This window comes from Conger conger, chromosome 1 (genome assembly GCF_963514075.1).
Source record: "Conger conger chromosome 1, fConCon1.1, whole genome shotgun sequence".
NCBI classification, from domain to species: domain Eukaryota; kingdom Metazoa; phylum Chordata; class Actinopteri; order Anguilliformes; family Congridae; genus Conger; species Conger conger.
The window spans coordinates 56887234-56913821 of record NC_083760.1 but is presented as its reverse complement, the minus strand read 5'-3'; the positions used below and the strand labels follow the sequence as shown (position 1 = coordinate 56913821).

At 42.7% G+C, this 26588-nt stretch overlaps 1 protein-coding gene across 18 annotated transcripts in view; it reads right to left on the bottom strand.

The window, feature by feature from the left end:
• LOC133122821 (plectin-like) overlaps window positions 1-26588 on the bottom strand; it is a 190058-nt gene that overhangs the window by 67594 nt on the left and 95876 nt on the right. For 9 of the 18 annotated variants that reach the window (XM_061233032.1, XM_061233043.1, XM_061233024.1 and 6 more), the window contains exon 1: window positions 16266-19331. The exons of 6 other annotated variants lie outside the window; for them this stretch is intronic. In XM_061233032.1, coding sequence (XP_061089016.1) covers window positions 16266-19029 — 2764 coding nt within the window. In that variant the 5' untranslated portion in view covers window positions 19030-19331. Of the gene's footprint in view, window positions 1-8606; window positions 8762-16265; window positions 19332-26588 lie in introns of those variants that run through there. 3 more of the 18 variants (XM_061233169.1, XM_061233177.1, XM_061233159.1) reach the window with 2 other exon arrangements.

Here is a 26588-nt window from a genome sequence, read left to right as displayed (position 1 = left end):
TCTAATATCTGGACTACATAGCTTCACTCCAGAGTTACTAGGTTGACATATCCAGTATGCTTGAGCAATAACTCACTGGTCCCCTCTAGGCGTGCAATCACCCTCATCTCCATTTGTCGTCTGCTGCTTATTTACGGTGGGCCAAAGCTGATCCCGGGAACTGATTAAAGGGTTATATACAGCCTATGTGGGACCTCTCCACTTTCAGGGGTGCATTCCTTCCCCGGGCTGGCCTTTGCCCCACAGGTTCACACCGCAGTCTACTTTCATGAGACTGGGTACATGCCATTCACCAGCTAAAGCGCTAATTGCACCTGCTTACCCCCTCGGTCACATTTCCACTGTTGTGCCTTTAAAAGGTATATGGGTTTATAGCGTGAGGGATGTAGGGGTAGCATGTAGTTGCAGAAGCTGTGCCTTTATAACATTGTCTATTGTAAAGAGTATTTCATGTTCTTGGTATTTTGTACTTGCCATTTATGCTGGGGATTATATTTCATTAAACAGTCAACGTAAAACTCCGAATACAAACGCATGCAAGCATACATGTACGTGTTCACAGGTATTTGTAAAGGAAGTCAAGAAAAATAATTCTCACTGCACTGACAGAAACATGTACAGTGTTTATGTCATTCAGCTAGGGGATATGTCTGAGATTCATGGCTGTCTGCGTATATTGGCTTGAATCTAAAGGAAATGTTGAGGGATTCTGGATGACCGCGTCACCTTTAGATCTGCTATTGGTTTCCGCCTCATGCAACTACAGAGAAAGATTTGTTCCACTCAAAACTTTGCCAAAAGTTTGACTCATGCCCACACAGACAACCACACACACACTGTATAAACAGTAAGCAATTGTGTCACACTTGATGAATACCCATTCAACCATGATTCTTTTTTCCAAGGTTATTGGAAAATTCAAAAGGCATCAACCATAAGACGCACACAGATTATTGTTTCCTGAGCGATTCATGTTTCAAACAGTAGTGAATGAACGTAAAAATCGGGATTTGGATGCATGCTAAATTTCCTCAGGCAATAAGCGTCGCTATTAGTGGTTCTAAAGAGGATTATATAGCTGATATTTGAACTACTCATAATACATTTGAAGGTGTTTATACAGCACAGTTGCGTAGTTTCAAAAAGAGTATAACACTTCATTTTTGCTTTGACTAATGAGACAGTTTTATGAATGGTGAAGAAAATCCCAGATTTGCATTTGTCAGTTTAACCTACACTAAAGGTTGTTATATAATAATGGGCCAAGCTTGTCTGAACCCCCCTGTAAACTGGTTATACGAGAAGAACGTAGATAATGCATTTGCATTGTTTTTCTAAACACTTTACCGAAATATTCCTTTGAATTGAAAACTATTAAGTTTATGGAAATAAAGAACATGTTTGGGCTGCAGATTAGGCACAAGCCCAGTGGGAGTGAGATCTGAGTCATAACACAAAAAGTGGAGTGGTTCCTCAGCTGCCCCGTAGAAAGGAAACCCGTCCCTTGCCTGCTATGTTCTGTTCCATGCATTACTGTCACTGAGTTTAAAGACATTAAAACACTTAAAGGGGCCCTGATGTTCTTTTGTGAAAACATACCCAGAGGAAAATGATTTTTAGGACATACCAAGTATTCATGTGTCAGTTATACTACAGGTTACTACCTACGGCAACTTGCTGCCACGAACATCCAATAAAACACTTTCCCTGAGTTACATTGTTTTTATGCATTTAAAAAAAAAAAAGGGACCATTAAAAACATTTATAGGATATATACTGTTATATAATTGCTGGGTTTTTTCACTTATTCTATCACAGGTTATTTACCTAGTAAAGGCAAATGTTAAGTGTGGACAAATCTTAACAGCTTTTCCTACGTTCAGGTTATGCATCCTAAGGTGTTTTAGTGTTATCCTCCACTGTAAAAAGGCTAGCAGATCTTGTGAAAATCTGCACAGATTCACTATTGCTTCTCTTCAATGTTTGAGAATAAAAAATATTTACAGTGCTACAATGAGCGGAAATAATGTACCATCTCCCAGCAAACATTTTCAAGAGTCACCATAAAATTAGGTGCTGCAAGATCTCTGGTCAAGGGCCAAATAAAGCAAAACATGCCAGAGTATTGATGTTTCCAGGTGGGATTCTGATCCCAAAAAGCAAATTAAATTCTCTTTAAAATAATACCCATGTCCTGTCTGCACCATCTGACTCTTTTACTGTGACTTTTCCTTCATGGGTTTCTGAAAGGGCACCAAGGAGCTTCCAAATGCAACATGGGCAGGCCTAATATATCTAAAACTCTCTCTACAGACTGAAATACCTTAAACACACAGCGTGTACTATGAATTCTGTAACGTTAACATAATGTTCAGTGACAGTGATAAAACAGTACAGGAAATTATTTAGCGTGGTCCCCATTCCAGAAACCAAATAACAGTGAAATCTTCCTTCTGAGAGACTTGGATCCACTGGGAATCTAATGTGCATACAGTAGGTCCATGCAGCATGGGGTTGTCCACTCGGAGTCCTGTCTCCCACTCGGCCCAAAGACCCCCGTGCGTCTAATTTCAACTGCTGACCAATGGCAAGTCTGCCCTGTCTCGGCCTAAAGGAACAAAATATCACCTCATCATCTTATGCAACCTCCACACGCCGTCTGGAGTCTCTTTTTTTACTTTGGAATGTGCACACATGCAGAGAATATTCTCCTGTCGAACTGAAGACGTATCCTGTATAGAAACAATTTTCGAGGACATCCGCTTAAATAGGAAAGGGAAAATAAAAGAAGCTATTGCAAATTAAAAAGCAAAGCCCCAATTTAGGGACTACATTCTAAATGAACGTAGCTCCATAATGTTTGGGACAAACATATATTTTCTTGAAGTCTGTGATTCATGTGCTGACTATCTTCTCTGATGATGCTACAGTATGCCAGGCCTTTTACCGCAGCCATCTTCAGATCATGCTTCTTTCAGGGGCTCTGCTCTTGTCATCACTCTGATACAATCTCGGTCTCATCTGTCCACAAGACCTTTTTTCCAGAACGTTCTTCATTATGGATGAGTTTCTTCATTATGGTGATCATCAACTGTAGAGTTCTTCCTTGGCCTACCAGGACCTTTGTAATTACTGAGCTCACCAGTGCTCTCTCTCTTCTTAATGATGCTCTAAACAGTTTATTTTGGGAAGCCTAAGGTTTGACCTACGTCTTTACAGTTTTTATTTCTCAGCCTCATAATGGCTTCCTTGACATTCATAAATACAACTCTTGTCGTCATGTTGACAAATGGCAATGACAACTGATAATACACTTTAACGATACGTGAATTGTTTTATTACTGCCATGTTTTATTACTGCCATGTGTTATTACCACCTTGTGTTATGTTCTGTCATACAGTATGCATTGTAATGCACTTGGAATTGTATATACCTACATACTTATGGATAGTAATGTATTGTAATGGCCTCGTGATTGAGATTCTGTAATTTTATGCTGCTATTTGACCCTGTCTTGTCTAGGTCTCATTTGTAAAAGAGGTTTTAATCTCAATCTGACTTCCTAGTCAAATAAAGGTTTATATTACAAATCAAAGATTGTGGAGCTCATAATCAAATCAAGAAAAAAGTACGTCTTTGTCCCAAGCATTATGGAGCTCAGTGTACTTCAATTTTCCAATGCAAGATGGAATGTTATAAAGCCAATGGAGGTTTTTTAATCCTATTCCCTTTATTTTTGAGAAATATGTGAGTAGCCATGTTTGCTAATTTTGTGTATATTTACAGTTTGTACTGTACAATTGCCACTGGAAATGCTTTCTTTGTAAACTCTACACTACCCGCTAATTTTAGCTAGTTAGCAAGGCAGAAAGATATTTAGGATTCCATTATTTCTGGCCACTGTTCATGTCATCCTCCCAATCCTGAATCCTGAGATTCCATGCGATCTGATCAGATTTGCAAATGCATGCTTCCAGGGATCTAGTCTTGTTAGCTGCAAAATAAAGGAAAATCCTAATCAAACTGGAACCTTCTACGCAAAACACTGGTTCTGCATAGGGTCAAGGGTCATGGATAAGGTGGATAGGAGTGCCACGTGTTGTTGTCATCTAACTTCCTGTGTGACCATGGTTCATAAGCCAATCAGAGTTGAGCTGGAATAAGCATTCATCAGTCTGGGCAGTCCCACTGACATTTAGCAGCTGTGACCAGACACCTGGCCTACACACAGGAAGCATAAATATACCCATGGGGAATTTGACACATTCATTAACCCTGGGCTTGGATGTAGGTATAAATGGCAACAGTGCAAGTTCCATAGATATTTTATCCTTAACATTTGACTTGGGGGCCAGCTTAGTTTGTTGTCCCGAATAATGACCAATTTAGTTTGTTGTCCAGAATAATTACCACTCATTGTGACTGAGTGTATGGTTCCTGACTAAAAATATGTCCTATATTTGCAAAATTGTGACATTATATTTGAGATTGTTGGCACAATAACATTTACTGTTTATTTCCAACCGGGCTACCTGCTGACAGCATCTCTGAAGGGGTCTGTTTTGGTTTATGTAAATTATAAACCACAACAATACATGCAAAAATAAGTGGCATGCCAGGAGTGAAATGGAATTTACTGCAAAATATAAAAAATATTTGGTATTTCTTCAGGAAATAAAATGAGAAATATACTATATGAGAAATATATATATCTGAAGGCGACAATAACATTTGGCCATCAAGCATCCTTGATAATATTACACTAACATTTTAATTATTCAATATATATAAAATTTTTCAAGTTTATATTACAAGTAAATAATACATATTATTGTATTTTCGCTAGAAGGGTGTGGTCTTAAACATATCTACAAAAAATATATGCACAATCATTTTAAAATGAAGCCATTAAAAAAATGACTTTTCCAGCGCAAAGCTAAATTCATGACATACTTGAAGCTACTCTAGCTATAGTTATGACAATACAGAATGCGCACACATGCATACATGCATGTATATGTGCTTGCATATACTTCCTTCATCTCACTCAAATCCTTCCAACCCAACCTGAAACACCAGCACATGTAAGCCCGGTAAGCCTCTTGACCACACCTGTGGATTCCTCCCTCACTCTGGAATTCTGTAATGCATGGTTGCTCACATCTCACAGCTTACTCAATTGAGCTTTCACACGGCGACACTTCATCATAAACCAAGGCAGCGCTGCTATTTCCTTCACTCACAATGCCTTCTCTTTGCAGATTGGTCTATGTGCATCATGTGACACGCCCGGCCCAATCCAATCGCAGATTGAATGCAAAGGGAACAGCGAGTCATTTGCGCTTAACAAAACTGCTATTCATTTTTAATCTCACCTCAGAAACCTGTGAATGTAAATGTTGGGTGTGTGACATAGAACACAACCTCAATATACGAGTGTAACAGGTTTAGGAAGAATGCTACCTAAGGTGCACCACAAAGACTAATTAAAGAAAATCATTTGTAGCCACAAATATTGTCTGTGTGTGGACTGAGAAATGTCTCTGCTATACATTCATATATGTTTATCATCCTTACCAGAAAGTTATTCAAGATCAAATAGAACACATGCATGCTAAAATGTCATGCACATGTTATATGCATGTTGCAAGAATAAAATGGATGCAATTAAATGTATAGCTTCATACAAATAAATGCATATTAACATGTACATGTTTATATTTTAATTTCATTTTCATAAGTTAACACATTTGTAATACAGGTATGAGACTGTTGTCGTGGCAGAACCAGATGACATTTCAGATCAGTGAATCCTATGGTATTCAGAGCACAATGACACCTAATGGTTTGTCACTGTAGAAGGTCACACGATTCAATCACGCATAAAAGCTGACAGGAACACCCCAAGGTTATAATGCTCTGACATAACATACAGAGAGCTTTTTTACATAAGTAGATCCATTTCAATCAATAAATCAAATGATTAGACATTCAAATGAATCATTTTCAGGCAAATGCAACAAATGTTTGACAACCTTCATTCACTGAAGGGATGATGCCATCAAACAGCAGCATGGTTCCGGGTAAACATTATTCTATATAATCATCAAGCAAGTACCATTTGCCCTGCAAATTACCATAAACATTATTTTAACAGCCACAAGCACTCAAAAGAGGCCATAAATACATCAAAAGAGGGTTTAAATATATTAACTTATCTTGCATATAATAATTAATAAGCCAACATCAAACTTCAAATGTAAAAAATATTATTTTAGGTCTACACAAATATGTAATAATTAATGAATAAACAAGGTCACGGGGAGCCAATATACCCACATTTGGTCAGAAAACAGCAAGCCCACTAAGTCACTGCAAACAGCACTTACAGGGTTAACCTGACAACCATGCGTGCTGAGAGAAAAAAAAGTGTGTGAGAGAGAGAGTAAGAGAGAGAGTGCGGCAGACACGGAGAAGTCTAGAAGTGAAGGACGCAAGGCAGAAAGTGGAGTAAAAACAGAGACCACGCGAGCTTTCTCTGCCTGAAAATAGTGAGTACATTTTCCCATGACAGCCATTTTACACATATTCTTAAAATGTTTTTAATTCTGCCTTACCTTCACTGTTCTGTCTCCTTCGTTTTCTTATGCACCAGACAGCGAACAAGGTGACAACATGCCCTAAAACCACCAGGGTAGGGAACACGTTTTCTGGGGGGCTCGCCGACATTAGGAAACAAGATAAGCCTGGAAGCGCCGGCCGCACGGACAGGTGGGAGGGGGGGGGGGAGGGGTAGGGGGGCGTGGGTGTGGACGGGACTAAAAAAAAAGGCTGCGGTTAAACTACTCCTGACTGCACGAGCGGACAGCAAAAGAGTAACCCCTCTCTTTCTTCTCCGGGCAGTTCACTGTCGGAAAGCTCTCCTCCCTCCCGCCCTCTCTCATTCTACGCTCTCTCTCGCCGTCTTCCTCTCTCCTCTATCCATATACGACTCAGTCCTTTCTTCTCTCTTTTTTCTTCCTTCCCTCTCTGTCTCATCGAAACCAAGCGCACTCGGGTCATATGCTGATAGCCACGTCTTCATTAAAAAAAACAAGACAAATCCATTTTATTCTTTCAGTGTGACTAGCAGGCAAACTCATAGAGCTACACTTCGTACTTTGGCAGAGACCCTGCTGTGAAAACAAATATAAGAGTGCAGACGGGCTCACGGACGCAGACACACGCAAGCGCTCGCATACACACACACTCACAGCCTAAAAAGTAAACACTACGCAGCCTTTTTAACTCTGGTACATTTTCCAGCAATCGCATCCGCCCTTGTATTCTGCCCTGCTTTCTTTTTTGAAAGATTCATATTCATATTTTTCATATACTGTACGCGCTCATTAATGTTTCAGTCTCTTTCTCTCTCTCCCTGGTCAGCAGAGTTCCAAATGCACTTTCTTTTTTTTTAAGCACTGTAATTGTTTCCTTGTGTTGGGTTTCCTTCACCGCCCTCTACTTTTTCCAGAGAATATATAAACTTGTTGCCAGGCTACAGCCTGTATCAGATTATATATCACATCGAGCCAATAAGCTTTCTTCTACGCAAACCCACCCAGCGTTTTAAAAAAAGAATACCAAATAAACAAAGCCATACGTGTTTTTATAGATGGTAATGTTATCAAAGAAGTTACACATATCCAGGGGATGAGGAATTTCAGAAAATAAAGTGAGCCCAAACCAAACTTTATTTTGCCTATGTGTCTGCTTTGTATCACACGTCAAAGGTTGTTTGTTTCTGTGCAGTCATTCTAGAATAAATATCACACACAAAAAAACTGATGGATGTAATTTTGCCACAAATAAATATCTTGCAAAACGATATTTTGTGTCATATGCTCTGTTGCCTCCTCCATTTGTATTGTCAGAAAGAGATCTGTGATTTGCCCTAGTGTTTCTCTGCACATCCCCACTCTCCACGCTGTTAACCTGCACCTTTGATGTTGGGTTTATGCACTGACAATGACAGCTGCAATGACAGCTCTTAACTTCACACAGAGTAGCAGCTCCTTCTGACTAAACAAACATCAACCTGCCCTCCCCCCTACCCATTCCTCTACCCACAAGCTTTCAAAAATCCTTCACTACGCATCTCATCACAAGATAGCAGAAGGCTCAGTTCCAACCCCCAACTATAACTCCAAAACAAAACAGGTGTGAGTAATTTATAGCCCTGTTCCAGGTGTAACACATAGCAGAGCACTGAAGAGCAGAGGAGAGACCACTCAAAACCAAGCCCTCTCATACAAATGTCAGTCAAATATCTTGGACGGCGTCACCTTGTGAGACTGGAGGAAGGGACGGCGCCCGTCACGAGCAAGCGGCACAAATAAAGAAATGGAAAAAGAGTTACTGCGTATTAAACGTAATTCAAGTTGGCCGCGGCGTGGACAGGTTTAAAAATGGAAAAGAATCCGACAAGCTTGCTGAAGGTCGCCGCGACGTGTGCTTCCTGCTTTCCCAGACACAGAGACACACACACACACACACACACACAGACTTTACAACATGCGCCGTGGTGCCAGCCGCACACAGCCGGACACAGACAACGCCCACCTACCGGGTATGATCTTCATCGAGGCCGCGGGGCAGTAAGGAGGAAGAGGAGGAGGAGGAGGGCGCGGACCGCCAGGAACAAGGGAATGAGGAGAAAGACGAGGCTACTGTTTGTTCGGACCCTGTCTGGTATCTGTCCCCCTCCTTAATTCTGACAGCTCAAACCTCCTGCTTGGATATGTCAGCCTGTTCCCCAGTGCCCTTACAATGAGGCGAGTGTAGGTGGGGGGCAGGGGAGGGGGCGGCTGGTGGCATTAGTGTTTGAAAGGGATATAAATATAAAGTTGGCGAGATGGGTCACATAGTCACAGTTGGAAGCTGATGAAACCAGTTTGGCGTCCACTTGGCTTCACTGGACAGCGGGCGCAAACATGATTTCGAAACGCAGAGGGGCCGTGAGCACGTGGTGATGTCACCCTTCTGCGGCGCAGAGATCCGCTGCGTTCTGAACCAATCAGCACGGGCCTCGCTCGGGCGTGCATTGTCTGTCCCTTTACAGTCCAATTATGAGCTCAGGGAAGAGTGTGTGGTTGGATGTAAAGAGTATTCAAGAATCATGAACCGCCTCTTAGAGGTGACTGATTTAATTTGTACTTTGATGTGTCAGGTTCCCTGTCAAATATTGATTCATTTCCACTTAAATGGATTTCAAAGTCCAATTACATCTACCTGTATAATTATAAAAGTAGGAGATAATGTTGAAGATGTTTCTGGAGAATGCTCCTAGAGTAGTTGCCATCTAAAACTGACTTCTCTTTTATTCAGATATCACATATTTAACAACACAATGGATTATTACTTTTCATGACGTGTATGTGATGGACATCCTAGCCCAGCTAACAACAGCAGACAAACATTTACATATTTTTACCTGAAGTGAGTATGTTGTCTCACACAAACAGTAAAGAGTGTTCTCGTGGCTCTGTTGAAAAACACTATTCTCATTTTGATCACTCTAAACCTCCCTCCTTTACTGTTTCATTAGTGCTATCAAAAATGTATGGCAGTTCAGCCATTTTAATTCATTACCTGTCAACTTATAATATGGTTTGATATCTTATAATAAGACTCACATTTTTTGTTGTGCAGTTCTACATCAGGCTATTAACATAATTTAAATGAAGTGTGAAAGTAGCAGACAGAATATTTCCAAAATGCAGGAATTATTATACAATAGCATGCAGAAATAACCTAGGTATACATTTTTTACATGGTCTGAGCAGTTACATAACTATTGTAGCTAAGCTGTTTCAAAAATATATGTGGTCTCATGGCATCATTTCATGAACTTCCTTTAGTACAAACAGGAAATCACCATTAGTCGTGAAGAGGAAATGTCTACTGTACCAGACAACAAATTCCTTCAGGTTTTCCCAAAAAAGTCAGTAGTTTCAGGTGTTAAAATCAAACAATGATCCCTCCCCAGTCCACCCGCATGTGAAAAAACAGAGAACAGAGCAGGGCGCTCTCTCTACTTCCAGGATATCTTTATTTGGAACAAAACACTGGCACCCACTGTTTACGTATCCCAGACGACTGCAGGGGAGGACTGCGCCTTCATTAAAACCAGAAGTGCGCATTTTGAAAAATAGCCTTATGAAAAGCAAGCTTTGGAGGATATAACATAATGAAGCTGGATTCAGTTTTGATTTCATTTCTGCGGCGGAAACGTGGTGACTGGCTGGGCCCTTTTTGACTCGGCAGTCTGGAATTTTGTGTTTAACTCTATAATCACCAGGACTATATTGGGGTTTTTTTCCCAAGGAAGATGGAAAGTGGCTCGCGTAGTTCGAAATCCAAAAGTCCCCCAGCAGGCCCCCTGTTGCCTCTGGGACCCTGTGCAATGCATAATAGCCCCTAAATTTAGCAGGTTTTAAACACTGTATATCAAATGCTCACATGCTATTATACATGACGGTGTTGACAGAGTGTATCATTTCAATCTCATCTTCTCTGTCATGTTGACACTATTCAATCAGCTAACAGACTATGCCTACATAGAAATGTACAGTCCGTAGATTCATTTCTAAAAGGCCACAGCTGTTTTTGAACAGTGAATAATAACATAGGAATGCACTGGTGAACTGCACGTGGCCATGCACACCATGTTGATTTCATTAAGAACAACTGAAAATACCCCCCAAAAAATGCAACTACAGTTCATTAACAGTGGCCATTACATCACATCCTGATTTATACCCTCTACAGGAAATAAGACTGTAAATTCTATAAACAAATCCCCCTCTGCCATAAAATAAACCCCAGCCCCCTCACCCCCCAAAGTGCTCACAGCTGGGTAAGGTTTAGGATTGGTTTAGGAATAGGCCTCCTGGCCAATCTTTACATTCCTGCATGTCACCAGGTACAACAAAGAACCATCGCCCAAACACAGTTGCCAAAAAAAAACTTTGCCAAATAAATAGAGAAGAAGCAGAGCCTGATGCCTGGACCCGGATTCAAGAACGCTTGGAAGAATGAACCTTGAGATCCTATCCGGCAGCTGTTTAATAACAACCACAAAAAAAGGGCTTCTCCCATAAAGCACACAACCGAATGACTGGATCTCAGTAGAGGTCGCACAATGCATTGTCGACCTTGAAACACGCCTTTGCCCACATGCATGGCTGTACGTACGTGTCACATTACCGTAGCGCTTAGGAAACAGAAGTTAAGGTCACGGATTAGCTGCTAACAAAGGTACCGTTGAAGAGAGCTGCAAAAAGAACCCAAGTTCTCAGTACTCCTTGGAAAAGGTTATGACTTTCGACACGCTTGATATAAAATATGTGGCTTAATCCACCAATTTGGCTTCACTGGCGAACTGTACATTCGGGGCAACGGATCTCCCAGGTGGACACACACCAGATCTAATTAAGTTGTACTACATTGCCAAGTATAATTAAAGCTGACTGCACTATGATTTTCCTTGACGAAAGCCAGCGACTGCTGGCACCCACAACAGGACAGGAGACAATGCATTCCCGAAAGGAGGAAATTTGAGTCACAAAAGAGACGGCCGCTTTAATGATTATGTTCGGATCATGTTGTCTCCACAACCCCATGTTTATTTTTATCGCCGCACTCCACAATGCCTTTGTGTTTGTGTTTCTTTATGTCCCAGTTTGTGTAAAATGCTGACCACCCAGCGTGTTTTCGGTTTTATCTCCGGATGGACAACCACAAGCCTTATCAGTGTATGAATTACTTCATTTGAATGTACATCACAGACACCGCAGCAAACTGTAGATAGTGGGCGTGAACTCAAACCCGTGAAAGATAACAGACAAAATGATGTCTGTCTGAGGCTCAGTGAATTTACAGCCATAGATTATGAAGCAGGGCACAGGCTCAGGGCTATGACTGCTGCCTATTCGGTGTCCTTCTATAATTACCTTCAGTTATCTGCCCTGATAAAACATTAATGCATGTTGGCAGAAAAAAACCAAAGGATTATTTTATTGCTATTATGTGGAACTGGTCTGCATAGATTAGAAAATACACAAGCTTTCTAGCAGTTTCCAAAATACAATGTTTAATGACAAATATTTATTTCCTGATATATTCATAGAACTGAAGCCTTAAGATTTAAAATTTATTCCTTAAGTACTAGCTCAAATACCATTTTCACAAGAACACCCTGTTCTCCATGCATGCTTGGGCTGTGGTTTGGGGCGTGACGTGGGAACAGAAACTGAAGTTTTTCCCCTCTCTCCTCCCCTCTGCTTCCACGGTCCCATGATGGGGTATGGGGAACAAGGAGTAAGATCGCCAAAACTCCCCCCTTTCTTACACAACTGCTGAGAACAGATTTATAACTGGCTTCATGGACTCATCTCTGCAAAGCTGCAACATACGCTATTGATAGCGTGCAAGGCTAATGGCGCAGGTCTTTTTAAAAGGTCAGGCTCATATCTGTTTAGCTCAGTTCACACAAAGATGAGTCATACTCCCCTGGCCCACAGCTCCCAAACCGGCATACTCGTACCTCGACCGATATTTGATATTTCCCAAAGGGGGCACAAAGTGGATTATAATGTTATAATGGTCAACTGACTTTTTAATTCCTTACGTGTGCTACCCGTCTATGTTTCCAATACATACTCTAATTTCTGATGAGACATGTTGGGTTATTAGCACCATTAGCATTACGGATTTATTACACTTAAGCTTGTTGAAATGATCTTTGAACTTTTTTAAAAAATAAAATAAGAGGGACCTCAGGGTATCTTGAGTGCTCTTGCCTTCTAAAAGCTTTGGCACAACCTAGACATTGATAATTTGAGTCCGGACTACGTCATTGGCTGACTATGGAGAAGTGGCACACTGTTTTTCCCCACTAGGGTCGACTGAGCTAGGGGGTCCTCAAGCTATCATCAGCACACATGTGTGCCCCCTAGTTACTCACCATGCGGTTACATCTTAATGAGGAGTCAGTGAGAGACGCATCACAGTGACTGGCTAACTGGTCCAGTTACTGAGTCCAGTAAATGAGCGCACAAGTGAAGGTGGCAAGCCTTTCATAGTAACAGTTTTATGCCATCCTATATTGTAGGTCTACGTTTCAGGCCCTCGAGGATATAAAATTGATTGTCAAAGGCCTTTATGTAGGTTGTGACCACACCCACAGAGGTGTATGGGGTGCATGAGCGGAAGGGTTTTATGTCTGCAAGCCTTTCTTTTCTGCAACACTATCCCACACACAATGACTATGATTATTGTGTGCGGTGGCCACACCCCAAAGGAAAATACAGCTCTCAAGTTTGTTTAGAGCTAAGTTGCAGGACATTTTCACAAGGTGAGACTAGGATAAACTACATAATGGACAATGGGCAGGATTAAATCCAAAATATTCAAGTATCCACACTTCAGGATAAGGATGAGTACATCCTAGATTTGGAAATCTGCCCTCTACAACACAAAAGAACCAGTAAATGTACTGGCTTTGTCAATATTTAAGTGGTGGGTGGTTCTTTATATGACTCTGCCTAGTGTTAATAATTTCCTATGCACACCTAAATGTATTAGTTGTCTATAAATGATCCAATGTAAGGGATCATTTGATTAAAGCATGTGTCATAAACAACATGAGATAAAAAGTCTGGTTACATTGCAGTACATCAGTTAAAATTAAATTTATTTTTGCGCACTTAATTATATACAATGGCACACAGTGTGGGTATGTATTTAATCTTGTGGCAGCCCTGTATTTTGAAGCAGATCTACCTGCAAAAACAGGTTTCTCTCATTCACAGAAGGGAAACAGTTTGTGTTGTGACATGCATACCCTCACTCCAATAAATCATTTCACTGAGAATCAGTGATGTTTGGGATCATAAAATTCTTCCCATCCTGTTACTGAGGAAGAACAATGCACACCATTTTAAACTACACTGTAGGTACAAAGACATTCTACCATTAAGATGTATATTGATTAAGGCATATATGTCACTATTAGGCTAATATATATCCTTATAAAAATGTATATGAAAATGTCCAATTAGCCTAAGTGCCAGTCTCACAGGTAGGTGTAGAAATGATGTTCATAACAGCATATTTATGTTGCTGCCTCTTCTTGAAAACCTCTGAAGTTTAAAATAAAATGCAAATTCAAAGCATTAAGAATTGTCATTGCTTGATTACTTAATCACTAAAATTATCTTTTTTTTCAACCACTTGAAAATAAGCAACCACTGCAACTGTTTTCCAGTTCCCTTGACAACAAGTTATATACTCTGAGGTACACTTCCCGCCACTGTGGTCCTCAGGTCACACCAGCAGAAAAATTGCAAATAGTAATGCTTTTACAAGGTACCAAGTTGCATAATTAGATAAGACAACACCACACTCAGCAGGTGGCAGCAATGAGTTTAACTACTTTAACACCCAACTTTGCTATAAACATTATGTTTGAGTTTGTGCACAGACTTACACAGTATGTTAAAGTACTAAAAAACATTCTATCATTTCACCAAATATCTCGTGCCTGCGAGACCAAGCCCTGGCACACTTATTGCAGGAAGTGGTTTGTTCTCATGGTTTTCATCTCAGTGGTATAGTTTGCAGCAATAAAAATCAAACAATTGCTGCAGAAATAGAATATGCTGTGCCCTGTACAACACTGCACATTTGAACTGACAAGAGCAGTATTCTTTAAATTCCACATTGCCTGAATGTTAAAAAGGTATTTAATTTTAAGAGATAAAATAGACACATTCCAGTCATTACTGATTGCTAAACCCAGTAGATGGCTCACTTTCAGGCTGTATAGTATTCATCTCAGTCTGAGGCCAGACAAGTACACACTTGTCATACGGCTCAACAATTACTGTTTTTCACTAGAAAGGTGCCGCCTCTTAAGAGGGTAATGAGTAACAAATTAGTTGTGCTGCACACAATGCTACTGTGTACCCATATTCATAAACACCTACTTTAACATTTCATGGTCCTACAGTATTAAGAAACAGGCTGAAGAAAGGCCTATCATAGTAGTCATCACTACGAGTGGGGGCGGGGAGTTGCGGTCACTGTCTCGCAATACCCAGAGCTTTCCTCTGCACGCTCGGTATGCGGGGAGGCCTTTTCAGAGCCCCTTATCTGCGGCAAGGTCCACCGTAATTCCAGAGCACACATCCAAGAACCTGATTTCTATCCTTTTTTTCTTTTTATCTGCCCATAGCGAGCACTGCCAGAAACTACAGGGTGCAGTCAAGCGACAAGCATTAACTCTCCAGGTTGTGACAAGGTACAGGATTAAAGACCCTTCAGAGATCTCCCACTCTCCGACCCCTTCTCTCCCCCCCTTCAGCTTTTGTAATGTGAAGGAAAGGTGGGAGGGAGACACATTCCTCTCAGACTATGTGCAGCACTCATACGGTTAATGGCTGGGGGGCTGTACCATAGCTGGGAGGGGCCGGGGGGAGCCTCGTGCCCGGGGCCTTGACAGCACCAGCGTGCACGGATCTGCTCTACGCTTGAAAATGGACATATTTTTCCACAACAAGAATAACCTGCCCAGCTTTTCTCTATCTTTCTCCCGCACATGTGCAACACAATACGCGGACAAATGCGCTCGGAGGGACCAACGCCCTGCTCGGCACACCTCCTGTTCCATGTTCACGTGGGCTGACAAAACAGAAAAGCTGCTTCCTAAAACCGATATAGATTTTTAATTCAGTTTAGTCATGCTGTAATTACAAACCTAAAATAACTTAAACACGCACAATAATTAGAGCAATTCAAATAATCCCTAGTGGCTAAAAAGTATCCTAAAGCTATCCTTTAAAATGTTTTCATCTGCAAAGCTGGATCATAGTATTGTATGACATGTACTGTAACTTCAGTATCTTTCAAAGAGAAGCTGAAGCTATATATTATGCTTAGTTTTCATAATGATTTCTCCTTGAAGCAGAATACCAACAAAAACATTCAAGCAACTTAAGTATACTCTGTAACTCCAGTGAATTTATCTAGGCATGCAACACAGATGGTAGTCTGGTATAACGGGCACACAGATTTCTGATTTCTGTACGTTATCAGGAAACTGTTTTGTGTACCACCACCCTCTTTACTATAGCCACCTTGTACCTCCCACACACAATCACAGATCCTGTGACATCACAGAAACAGGAAAGAGGAGGGAAAAGTGACTGGATTATTTGCAAACCTTCAATGAAGTTTGGCCAGGACTTCTCTTCCGGTTCGTCCAAGCCGTGGTCCCAGTCCTGTTCGGGAAAGAGGACGCGGGTGGCGCTGGGCGCCCCCTCAGCTTCCACCCTCGCAGCTTTTTCCAGTGCTAATTCCGTCAAGATGTCCAGGTCAATGTCCTGGCCAGCCTGTTCGGAGTCAGGGGGCAGGGGCTGGCCCCCTTCTGCCTGGGCGGCATTGAGGTGCTGGACCTCGATCACCTCCTCCACGACCACAATCTTTTTCCTCATGGCTGCCAAGTCTAGGTTTTCAGACTCGGGGTCAGGGTAGGGCTCGGTGGCGGGCTGGACGACGGGAGTGGGGTGTCTGTCCGTGGAGGCCTTGTGAATCCCAGCTCCTCTGTCTTGTTTCTGTTCTGCTTCTGGAGACGCACACTCTGAAGTGAGTGACGGGGGCCCTCCCTGCGCTGCTCGTGTGCTGGCGTCAGCCCCAGCTGCTGCTGCTCCTGCTGCTGCCAATGCCGCCGCTGGTGGTTTGCTTTCGGAAGATAGCTCTGGGACCTCCTGCTTCATTTTTTCCTCGGTGAACTCTGCAGGCTCCGCCTTCCCTTTGTCGGAGGGAGCAGAAGCCTGGGATCTCACAGCTGCACATGGCGTGCTCTGAGCAGAGGGGACCGTTTGGGGAGAGGGACCCGGACTCTGCTTTACAGCCCGAACTTCAGCGTGGGCAGGGGCCTCTTCCTTTACCACAGACTGGGCCTTCTCTGCAGGAGCAGGAAGGGCTGCCGGTTTAGCGATGTTGACAGAAATTATGGGGGTCTCCTTCCTCCCGCTCCCTCTAGCTGCATTCTCCGGCTCGGTTTTCTCTCCCCCTGTGGTGGTGGTGACGGACTCCACCTCGGGGATTTTCCCCGCTGCTTTCTGGAAGGGCTCGGGAATGGTGGCGCTCGTCAGGAAAGCAGTCTTTGTCACCGTCACCTGTATGGCTGTTTCTGTCGTCACCTTTATCTCATCGGCAGGGTCTGCGGTCTCAGCCTCCGCCGCTACTGCCGATTCAGTCGCGACAGTTTCTAAAGACGATTTAGGGGTCCCCTGTGTCGCTCTTCCTAAGGAGCCCCCCTCGGGTGGAACAGGTTCTACGGCCTCTACTGGAGGTTCTGATTTGCAAACGGTGTTTTCATTGGTGGGTTTGGGAGCTCCCCGTGTCGGTTTGTTGTCAGAGGCTTCACACTGTACTGCCAGAGTGGGCGTTGCTAGTTTGGCTGAGATTTTAGCTGAAGGCAAATCAGGCTGCTCCATCATTACCTTGGCTTCAAAGGTTTTCTTAGTCTCGCTCTTAACCACCTGACTAGGGGCAGGGGATGGAGCTTCATTTGCCATGGTGGCAGCTAAGGCTGCCAACAGGACCGGTTCAGCGGGATGTGGTTCTGAAGATGGTTCCGGAGACGTTGGTGTCTTGGCAATCTTCACTTCCTTCTTGAGTATCACATGTGTGACAGATGCCATCTCAGTTTTACCTACAACTTCCTGGTCATCAGCTGCAGGTTCAGGCTTAGCCTGTTTGGAGGCCTCACGTGCCACTTTGACCACAGAGGATTTCATAACCTGCACCTCCGGGCCATTTTCAGCAGCATTCGCGGCAGAAGATAGTGGCGGTGTCAGGGTTGGCGCAGGCATCCGTATAGTGGGAGCATCTTCTTTTGTCCCTTTTTTCAGAGGTTCCCTTTCAATCTTCAATTCTGAGGTTCTCTTGGCCTTCACCTCACCGGTGAGCAGGGGAAATTCCGCCTGAATATCTGCCATTGCTGGTTTACTGGCAACAGGGTCAGGCTTGGGGGTCTCATGGGCAATCTTCTCTGCATCTGCCTTCTTGGCCTTTTGTTTTGCTACCTTGGTGGGCGTGGAATCAATCACCACTGCCACAGCGGCTGCTGCCATCGCTGGTGCTGCAGCGGCTAGAAGTGCCGTTTTTTTGGCAGGTTGTTCGCTAACTAACTTTACATCTCTTGACACAGAGATTTTTTGCACTTCTACTACTTCTGTGGCCACCTTACGGCCTCTACCGAAGGCCTTCTCCTCAGAGGTCACCATCGTGGTAGGTTTAGCACCCCTGACATCAGGAGGAAGCTGAGAGAATTTAGCAACAGACGTCCTCTTCACTTGGCTCTCCTCCATCATCCTGCTCACTTCCTTTCGGTGTACTTCGCCATCCCTGAAGCCAGGCTGGCTCTCAGCCCCCAACTCCCATGATGCCCTGGGCCTATCAGCTGCGATTGGGCGACCCCTGAACCTCGGTGTCCTCTCAGGTGGCACTTCCTCATTGTCAGCCATCCTCTTTCGTCGATAGGCCTGTCGGTCCATCAGCGATTCCTGGGACTCCGCCCCTAACCTAGAACCAGGCTTGGGAGCATAGGAGATGGGCCCGTCTACTGTCTGGACTCGCATCGCCCGGCTTGAGACATTCAAGGTGGTCGCTGAGCGCCGGACCCTCTGCAGGGAGGAGGGCACAATCTCAGGTGGCAGCCGCAGGTAGTCGCGCAGGTAGACAATGCCCTCATTGGTGAGATACCAGTAGAAGTGTCTCCAAGCGAAGGTCTCCCTCACATACCCACGGGACTTCAGGGAGCCCATGGCCCTCATCACCTGCAGGTTGGTGACCACCTGGATCTCTGGGTGCTTGACCTGAGGCCGCTTGTCCTTCTTAGCAACCAGCACGCCATCCCGAAAAAGCAGTTCGTAAATGGCCCTCAGGTCCTCCAAAGGCATTACCATTCCAGCCACCATGGTCTTTCCTCTCTTCCTGGCAGTCGAGTGATATAAAAAACTGGAGCTGCTAAGCTTCTAGAAAGAACAATTTGCTGAATGACCTCACTTCTGTGCAAGCTCAGTGGCAGGACCGGCTGCCACGTGCTTCCAAATCGAAAAAAAAAGGTGGATAAATAAATCCTCCTCTTGTTCTGCTTGTCAGCCTCTCTATCCCTTCTATGTACTCAGAAAAGTCAAGCCTTTTGCGAACATGAACATGTAAAAAGAGAGACTTCAGCTCTGAAAAACCTAAAAAGAAAATCTTCCTCCTAGTTCAGCCTTGCCTGGAAGTACGCAGGCACTGGTCTAGCGAAACGTCAGTGACAGAGAGCAGCACTCAGAGCTCCCAAAGCTCCTCCTACCTCCTCTCCGGCAGAGGAAGAAAACGGCTTGGAAAAAAAAGAGAGTGCTCTGGCGGGGAGGGAGAGAGGGAAGGGGGGCGGAGAGCAGCTGGCAGGAATGAATGAGAGTGTCGAGAAAGAGACAGAATAAACTGACGGCGCAGTTCCACCTCTGAAGTCCCGAAACAGCTTGCAGGCAGTCCACTCGGAGATTAAAGAGGACATGCGCGCACACACACACACACACACACACACACATACACCCTTCCCTTGAGCTTATACAGAACAAGTTCCCCAGCAATGATGCACACCCTATGGGTGGACACATGTAAGCTCGCCTCAGAAGAAAGTGGGCGGGTCAATGAGGACTTAACAAAGTAAAAGGAGACACCCTTCAGACCTGCAATCCTATACAGCTACGCCAGGCATTCACTTGCCTTGCAACCCACAGCTAATACGTTTCATTCACTTCATATCCTGTGTCACATATAGGCTACTGCTCCTCCCTTTCACACACACACCCCCCCTCTCCACCGCTCATTATTAATACCAGTTTCTATTTTCTATGGGCGATAGGGGGTTGGGGTGGGGGGCACATCAAGTTCTGTCACTCACTGCCCTGGTATTTTTGGATCAGACTCTCTCACCTTTGGCAATTCCCAGAGGTCCTCTGGGATCATGGGAACAACAGGTGTGTCACTGGATAAGGCATTAGCAGAAAAATGATGTGAAAAAGAGACGAACCCACCCGAAGAAGGATTCAAATGGGCAGTTACAATGACATACTAAATCCTCTGCACTTCAGATCCAGTATATTATCAGTTTCAAAGTTTGCTGACTGCGAAAGTTTTAGTGTAGCCTTAAATTACGATAATTCTGGTGTTCTTTCATGGATTTATGACAATGGCATTGTACATCTTCAACATATTAAAGTTAAACAATTAAGCAACTGATTGACAGCATGTAACAGATCTCCAGTTATAGCCACAGAGCAGTTACAGTTGAAATATCAAAACTTGCAGTACATTAAAGCAGTGATTACAGGCATTTAAGAGTCAGGGGTGGCAGACTCTAAAGAATAGGTATACAGTTCTGACTGTGGTCAGGTTACTTAAGTCAAATATTCATATCTCTTGCAAGTGATGCAATATTCTGTAAGCACTGGTGAGCACAATGATAAAATTACATACTGATTCAATGACTGATTATAGACTTTGAGTTGAAATGTTCTCTGCTATATAAAGAAGTGCTATGCTTTAGAAAGAGACCTCCACTCCCCCCTTCATAAGCAACATGACACCGAATTCTAGTCAATGCATCACATGGCTCTTCCTCATACATGCAGTTTGTTCTTAAATTTTAAGTGTGGGCATGTGTGTGTGTGATTGTGAGTGTGATAGTGAGGGGGGGGGGGGGGGGTTGAGAGACAGAGAGAGGGAGATAATGAGATACAGAGAGAGAGAATTGTTCACATTGCACTAGACATGTGACATATAATGATTTACCAGGAGGATTCTTACAGCAGAGAACATGAAGAAGCCTGCTTTTAATTCTGGTCAATTTACAAAACTGGACTTTGAACATTCATAGGGGCTGTTCTGGGAAAGTGAAACTTGGGGGGAAGGCTCTCACAAATAGTGAGGAGACTTGAAACTGAAACTCCAAAAATGAAAGCAAAATACCAATTACACAAAGTACATGCCTAGTTTCAGTTTAATAATGCAACAATTATTTTATGTTTGTCATCTCTTTCCATCAGATACTGTTGCCTTCCTGCAGCAACCATAGCATTGAGACTTTTGGGCGGCTCCTATAGTTTCTGTAATAACATAAATAAGCATGCATGCATTACATATGAAGCATGTACATTATGTACTTACTCTGAAAAAATGCAATTCAATGAAGTTCCTTATCCTTTGTAGTACTTAATAAAGGAACTGAAAAAAATGTCTTGCACAGATGTAAAATAATGCATAATGATATAATAATGTAATAAAGATGTGGACATTTGGGGAAAAGGCAAGCTTTTATCATTTTAAAATCAACTTTTAACAATATATTGTATATAGTGCATGGCCATTGTGGTTTCTTCTTGTGTCTTAGATTTACTGATTAACTCCTTGACCACACTGATATCTGGCCACATCTGCTAGATGAAAACGTGCATAAATCTCACATGCCGTGCCAAAGCCATTTCACAAGTACAATGCTGCCAGCAGCAGGCAGTAGCCCCAGGAATTTTGAGGCAAGAAGAAGCGCATTCCATTCGATTGAGAAAGAAAGGCCTGTCTTGTTTTGTTCTGTCAAGAACAAGTGCCACCATATCAACAATGTGTACCCAGTATGGAATTCTTCCTTTCTCCACATTAGCGGACAAGAGAAAACACATAACCAAAACAGAATGAAGGGGCATGGCATATCAGTTCTTTAGGAGAACCTCTTAGACCTGAGGACATATGGCCCAAGACATGCTCCTGTGGCACACCATAGCACCGGTCATTATCAGCTGCAATACTGTATGTATCAATGTACCCTGGGGTTGTCCAGGAGGGGAATTTTAATGCCCTGATTATAAACAGCCTTGATCTCCCTAACTGCCCTCAGGACATGATGTTCTCTTTCAGTTTGCTGCCATTCTCTGTGGAAAGGGAGCGTTCACTTTCAAATTTACTGTAATGGGTAACTCTGCCCAGTTATGCAGGAGAGAAAGCAAGCCAGCTTCCTGTGCATTACAGTAGATGCAGAGAGAGAGAGAGAGAGAGAGAGAGAGAGAGAGAAAGGAGGGGAGGGGGCAAGCACACTATGTAATCGTGCCTGCAGCATGACTATTTTTCATTCATTTTGAATTGTCAGGTTGGCACCATCTAGCCACCTCAAAACTAATCATTTTAACATAAAATTACAGCATTATCATACCAGCACTACTACTGTTCTCACTTCAGTCTAATTCCAGAAATATGTAGATGTATCTATGACATGGCTAAATTTCCCAGAACCTGGAAGGCTGGCTTAACACGAAGCCTAGCCTTGAACAACAGTGTCCTTGCCATACCTGGCAACCACAGAGATAGAATGGCAACCACAAGAAGGCACAAAGTAGGCCGCCAAGCCCATTCCAAAATGTCAGGCCATCACAGAAGCCTCTCGTGGGTAATAGCTCAGAATAGATGTGTGAGCCCACAGCAGGCTCCTGGCACGATGCCCACTGTAAAGGGGCAGACGCATTCAGAAACGTACACGTGCTACACCTCCCGAACATGGTCAGCGCCAGCTCCGGAAAAGTCAAAGGTCACCATTTCTCAAGGGTCAGGTTATTTCTGTGTCCATGGTGACAAGTTGATTCTCACTAAGAGCCATTTTACCAGGCTCACAAGAACAAGGCCACTGTTGTGGCATTGTAGTGGCTAAGGATAAAAAAAGACCATAAAACCTTAAATGTCACAAGTATCTGTACCTTCACTGAGTAAAGATGAGTAATTGTAAGGGTAAAATAGTATTTGTTGAGGGGAAAAGACTTTAAACAAAAAAAAGAGGACCAAGACTTCTGGAGCTTTGTCGGCTTTGAATTATTTCAGTAAGATTTACATTTACAATTAGTTTCATTTATTTCTGAGTTCAAACCCATGAGTAACAGACAAAACTGAAATAAAACATGTCACCCAACACATTCATCCAGATTTAAGGGCGAAGTGCCATGTTACTTAGACTGAATGGTCCCCAGTGTGCGAGCAACCTACCATGCTGTATGTACTATATGACAAAGAGCCTGATGGTGACACTCACATAAACCTGCTACTGCTACAGATGATGTGTGAGAGCTATGAGTCAACGGCCCTGTGTTTGTTTTAAGCTGGAAGAAATATGTGCTGTTTCAGAAGAAGCTGGTCACCTGATGCATTCTGTTTTTTGGGAGCAGAAAACAACTGGCCGCAATTATCTGAGAAATTGAACCGTTCTGGAGGTCCAAAGGGTCACATCTTGCAGAAGAGTTCATCTGGCCTAATCTGATAAACAGCAATGATTACAGGCCTTTGTGTTTGCCTACATTTATTAAGGATTTTGTTTGTCAGCTAATTATAAATAAAAATTAAATTGTAAATACTTGTCTAATCATAGCTTAAAATGTCGAAACACTACACTAAAAGTTGCATGGTAAGTTGAATGTAATGGGTGCTTATAGCCCACACATTGAGTTGTTGGGGCTTTGTACTTCCAGCTGTACCTTTGGGTTTATTTTCTTGCAATAGACAGAACCACCCTTTAAGTATGTTATTGGATGACTTCCAGTCTAAATGTTTGTGAAAAAAAAAGAACAATAGGCGAGGTTCATTTGCTAAGCAAATCATCATACTGTATTACATTACATTACATTACATTTAGCAGAAGCTTTTATCCATAGCGACGTACAAAACAACGAGGTGCATATCAAATCAACTAGTCGCCAACGGCAAACTTTGACTTTCAGCCTATGTGCAGTTTGCATGCCAAAATGTAAAACTAATGATCTACTGTATATCATAATTATCAACATGGTAATCAATATTATCAGTGTCAGTGCAACATTCATTTTCACCCTGTAGTCAATGCCATGTAAGCATGTTTAATGTTATACGAGATTCCAGGATGCACCATGTTCAAGCTATAAAGCTTGGAAAATGTTCAACATAGCCTGAAGCAAATTTGATCATATTATAAATATTAAGCATATCATGTTTGTTCAATTTAATGCTTTAGAATGGAGTACATTAATGTCTCCTACAAGCTCCACATTTTCATAAGTTTTGAAGAAATTAAAAGATAATTTCAAGAAGATAACAACTAATATATGCAATGTATTTATTTTTAAATGTATTTTACCTTGTGTGTAGCCTTAATAAACTTCACTGAAACTTACACTTTGGCTGCTGAAATATATTCAAACTAGTGTTACAATCTGATATTCCTGTTTATTATTTGCACTGGCACAACATTCAGCTGTAGATAAGCTAAGTTAGTTAGTTAGCACAGCGCACTCCTACCCCCCACAGCTATCAGCTGTGAAAAGCGCTGACGTGACAACGCCCTCACTTACTCCAAAGAGGACAGGGTCCTAAACAGCTGGGGATGGATGGATGGACCATCAGCTATGTGCAGGAAATCCCATGACTGAAGTGTCTTCCTGCCGGAATCAGTGCCCCCTAAGGAAACCTCAAGCCAGGCTAACATTACAATCAGCATTTAGGAATCAGTGAGCATCAAATTGTGGATGTAAAGAAATTGTGAATTTGCAAAACAATTACCTACTCTTTATGATACATTATATATAAATTAAGCCTTACGACATTAAATAGTGTTCAAACACAGCCATACTTCTTTGTATACACATTTATAATGTATAGTGCGTATAATTGTAGTAGTTACTCAGATGTTGATAGGGCTCACCAGGGTATATTTCAGGGTATTAAATTTCACACAACTCCGAGACATAAATACTGTAAACTGTAAATAGCAAAGTATCTGCTTCTTTACTGGGTTGTACTTTTGAGGGGGTGGTTTTGTAGCCTATTTATGAAACTGAAAATGTCATAGAGACCCAAGGGGGCACAGTATCTATCTGAAGGATTCCCTCGAAGTCAAGGGGCCATGGGGGGAGGGGGGCGGCACAAAGTCCTGCAGGTGTTAAGGGCCGGCCGTGTGGTTGGATGGCACCAGTGTGTCATCTTTTGACCCCGCCTATCCCTGTAAGGTGAAAAACCCACGTCGCCATCCTGACAGCTGCAAAAATAGCAATGGTGGGAGGGGGGGGGGGGCAGTCAAGCTGCCTTCCAGGACCCAGTAAGAGATCTACAGGAGTCCTTGGCTTGCTCATGCTCTTAATCTCGCAAATGACATCTTGCCACAGAGGTGGAAACATGTTGTGCCTTTTGTCAGAAAATGACCTTAAGACACTTTGGCAGGTCATAATCGAACTGCCAACATCGAGGAGCTGGTCTTAAGTTCACACAAAGTCCCCAAGGACTTTTTCCAGGCTTCTTCCCTTGCACTGTGGTGAAATGCTAAAGGGACAATATCAATCAGATGAATCTGTATGTTGGCCAATTGTGGTCAAACCTATGACCCTTTTTACTAAATGATCTTAGAACCTGTTTCAAAACAATCTGGCGACAAATGCTGCAGAGATGCATTTAGAAAAAAATCATTTCATTGAATTTCAATCTCAGCATTTTGAACCCAGTGGATATTGGCCAATTCCAACACAGCAGCAGAGAACATGACTATTAGAAACTGTAAGAATCCTGCAGTGTTTTTGAAAAGAGAATTCCATAGCTGAGTTGTCCAAATCTGAGTGATAAGGTAAAAAGTGCCAGTCACTGGTGTGCTTGATTTGATTCTAGATGATTATGCTTCTCCTTACCAAATTGTCACTGCACCTCTGCAACTCAGCTCAGCCAAACCGACAGCTCTTGGATTGGAGGGAATTGTGGGAATTCCAATAGAGGCCCAACAGCATCAGAAAGGTTCAGGACATTCACTGACTTATGCTCCATTACATATGTTAGACATAGGCTTGTGCCCCACTATATATACTACTTATGTATGCAGTAGGGAAATTATGAGGCTACATACTGTAGGCAGTATAACTGCCTATGAGTTTATTTGGTTCTAATGTTCCATTCCACACGTTAAGAGACTGTTCAAATGTTGAAATATACAGGTAAATGCTGTAGCATGCAATAGCCTATATATTTCAGCCTCATGTCATTATCTGTCAGTCTACAAGATTTAAGTGCTGAAAACATCATGTTCCTGGATTGTACGTATTTTGAATAGATTCACCACCAACACTAATAATTGAATAACTGCTCAATAAAAATGCAATCAGTTCTCATTTGGGTCATATGCAATTTAAATGTGAACCTCCAGTCACAAGTCGCTGCTTCCAAGATCCATTCCTATATAATTCTCAAATATGATACATGACACATGTAGTCTATGACTATTTGTCTTGCATTCCCAGAGTTCAGTTTGTGACAGTTTGGTAATGTGGCCCAGTAATGCAGGTCATTCTGCTCAGTTGTATGACAGTACTGTATGTGTCAACAGAGGTGACCCCCCAGAGATCTGGTCCCTTGACATCCCCAGAGCAATGGCATCACCAGGGAATGATCTGAAAACAAACACGGGCGAGACTGCATGCGCAGGCATACCACAAGCCAC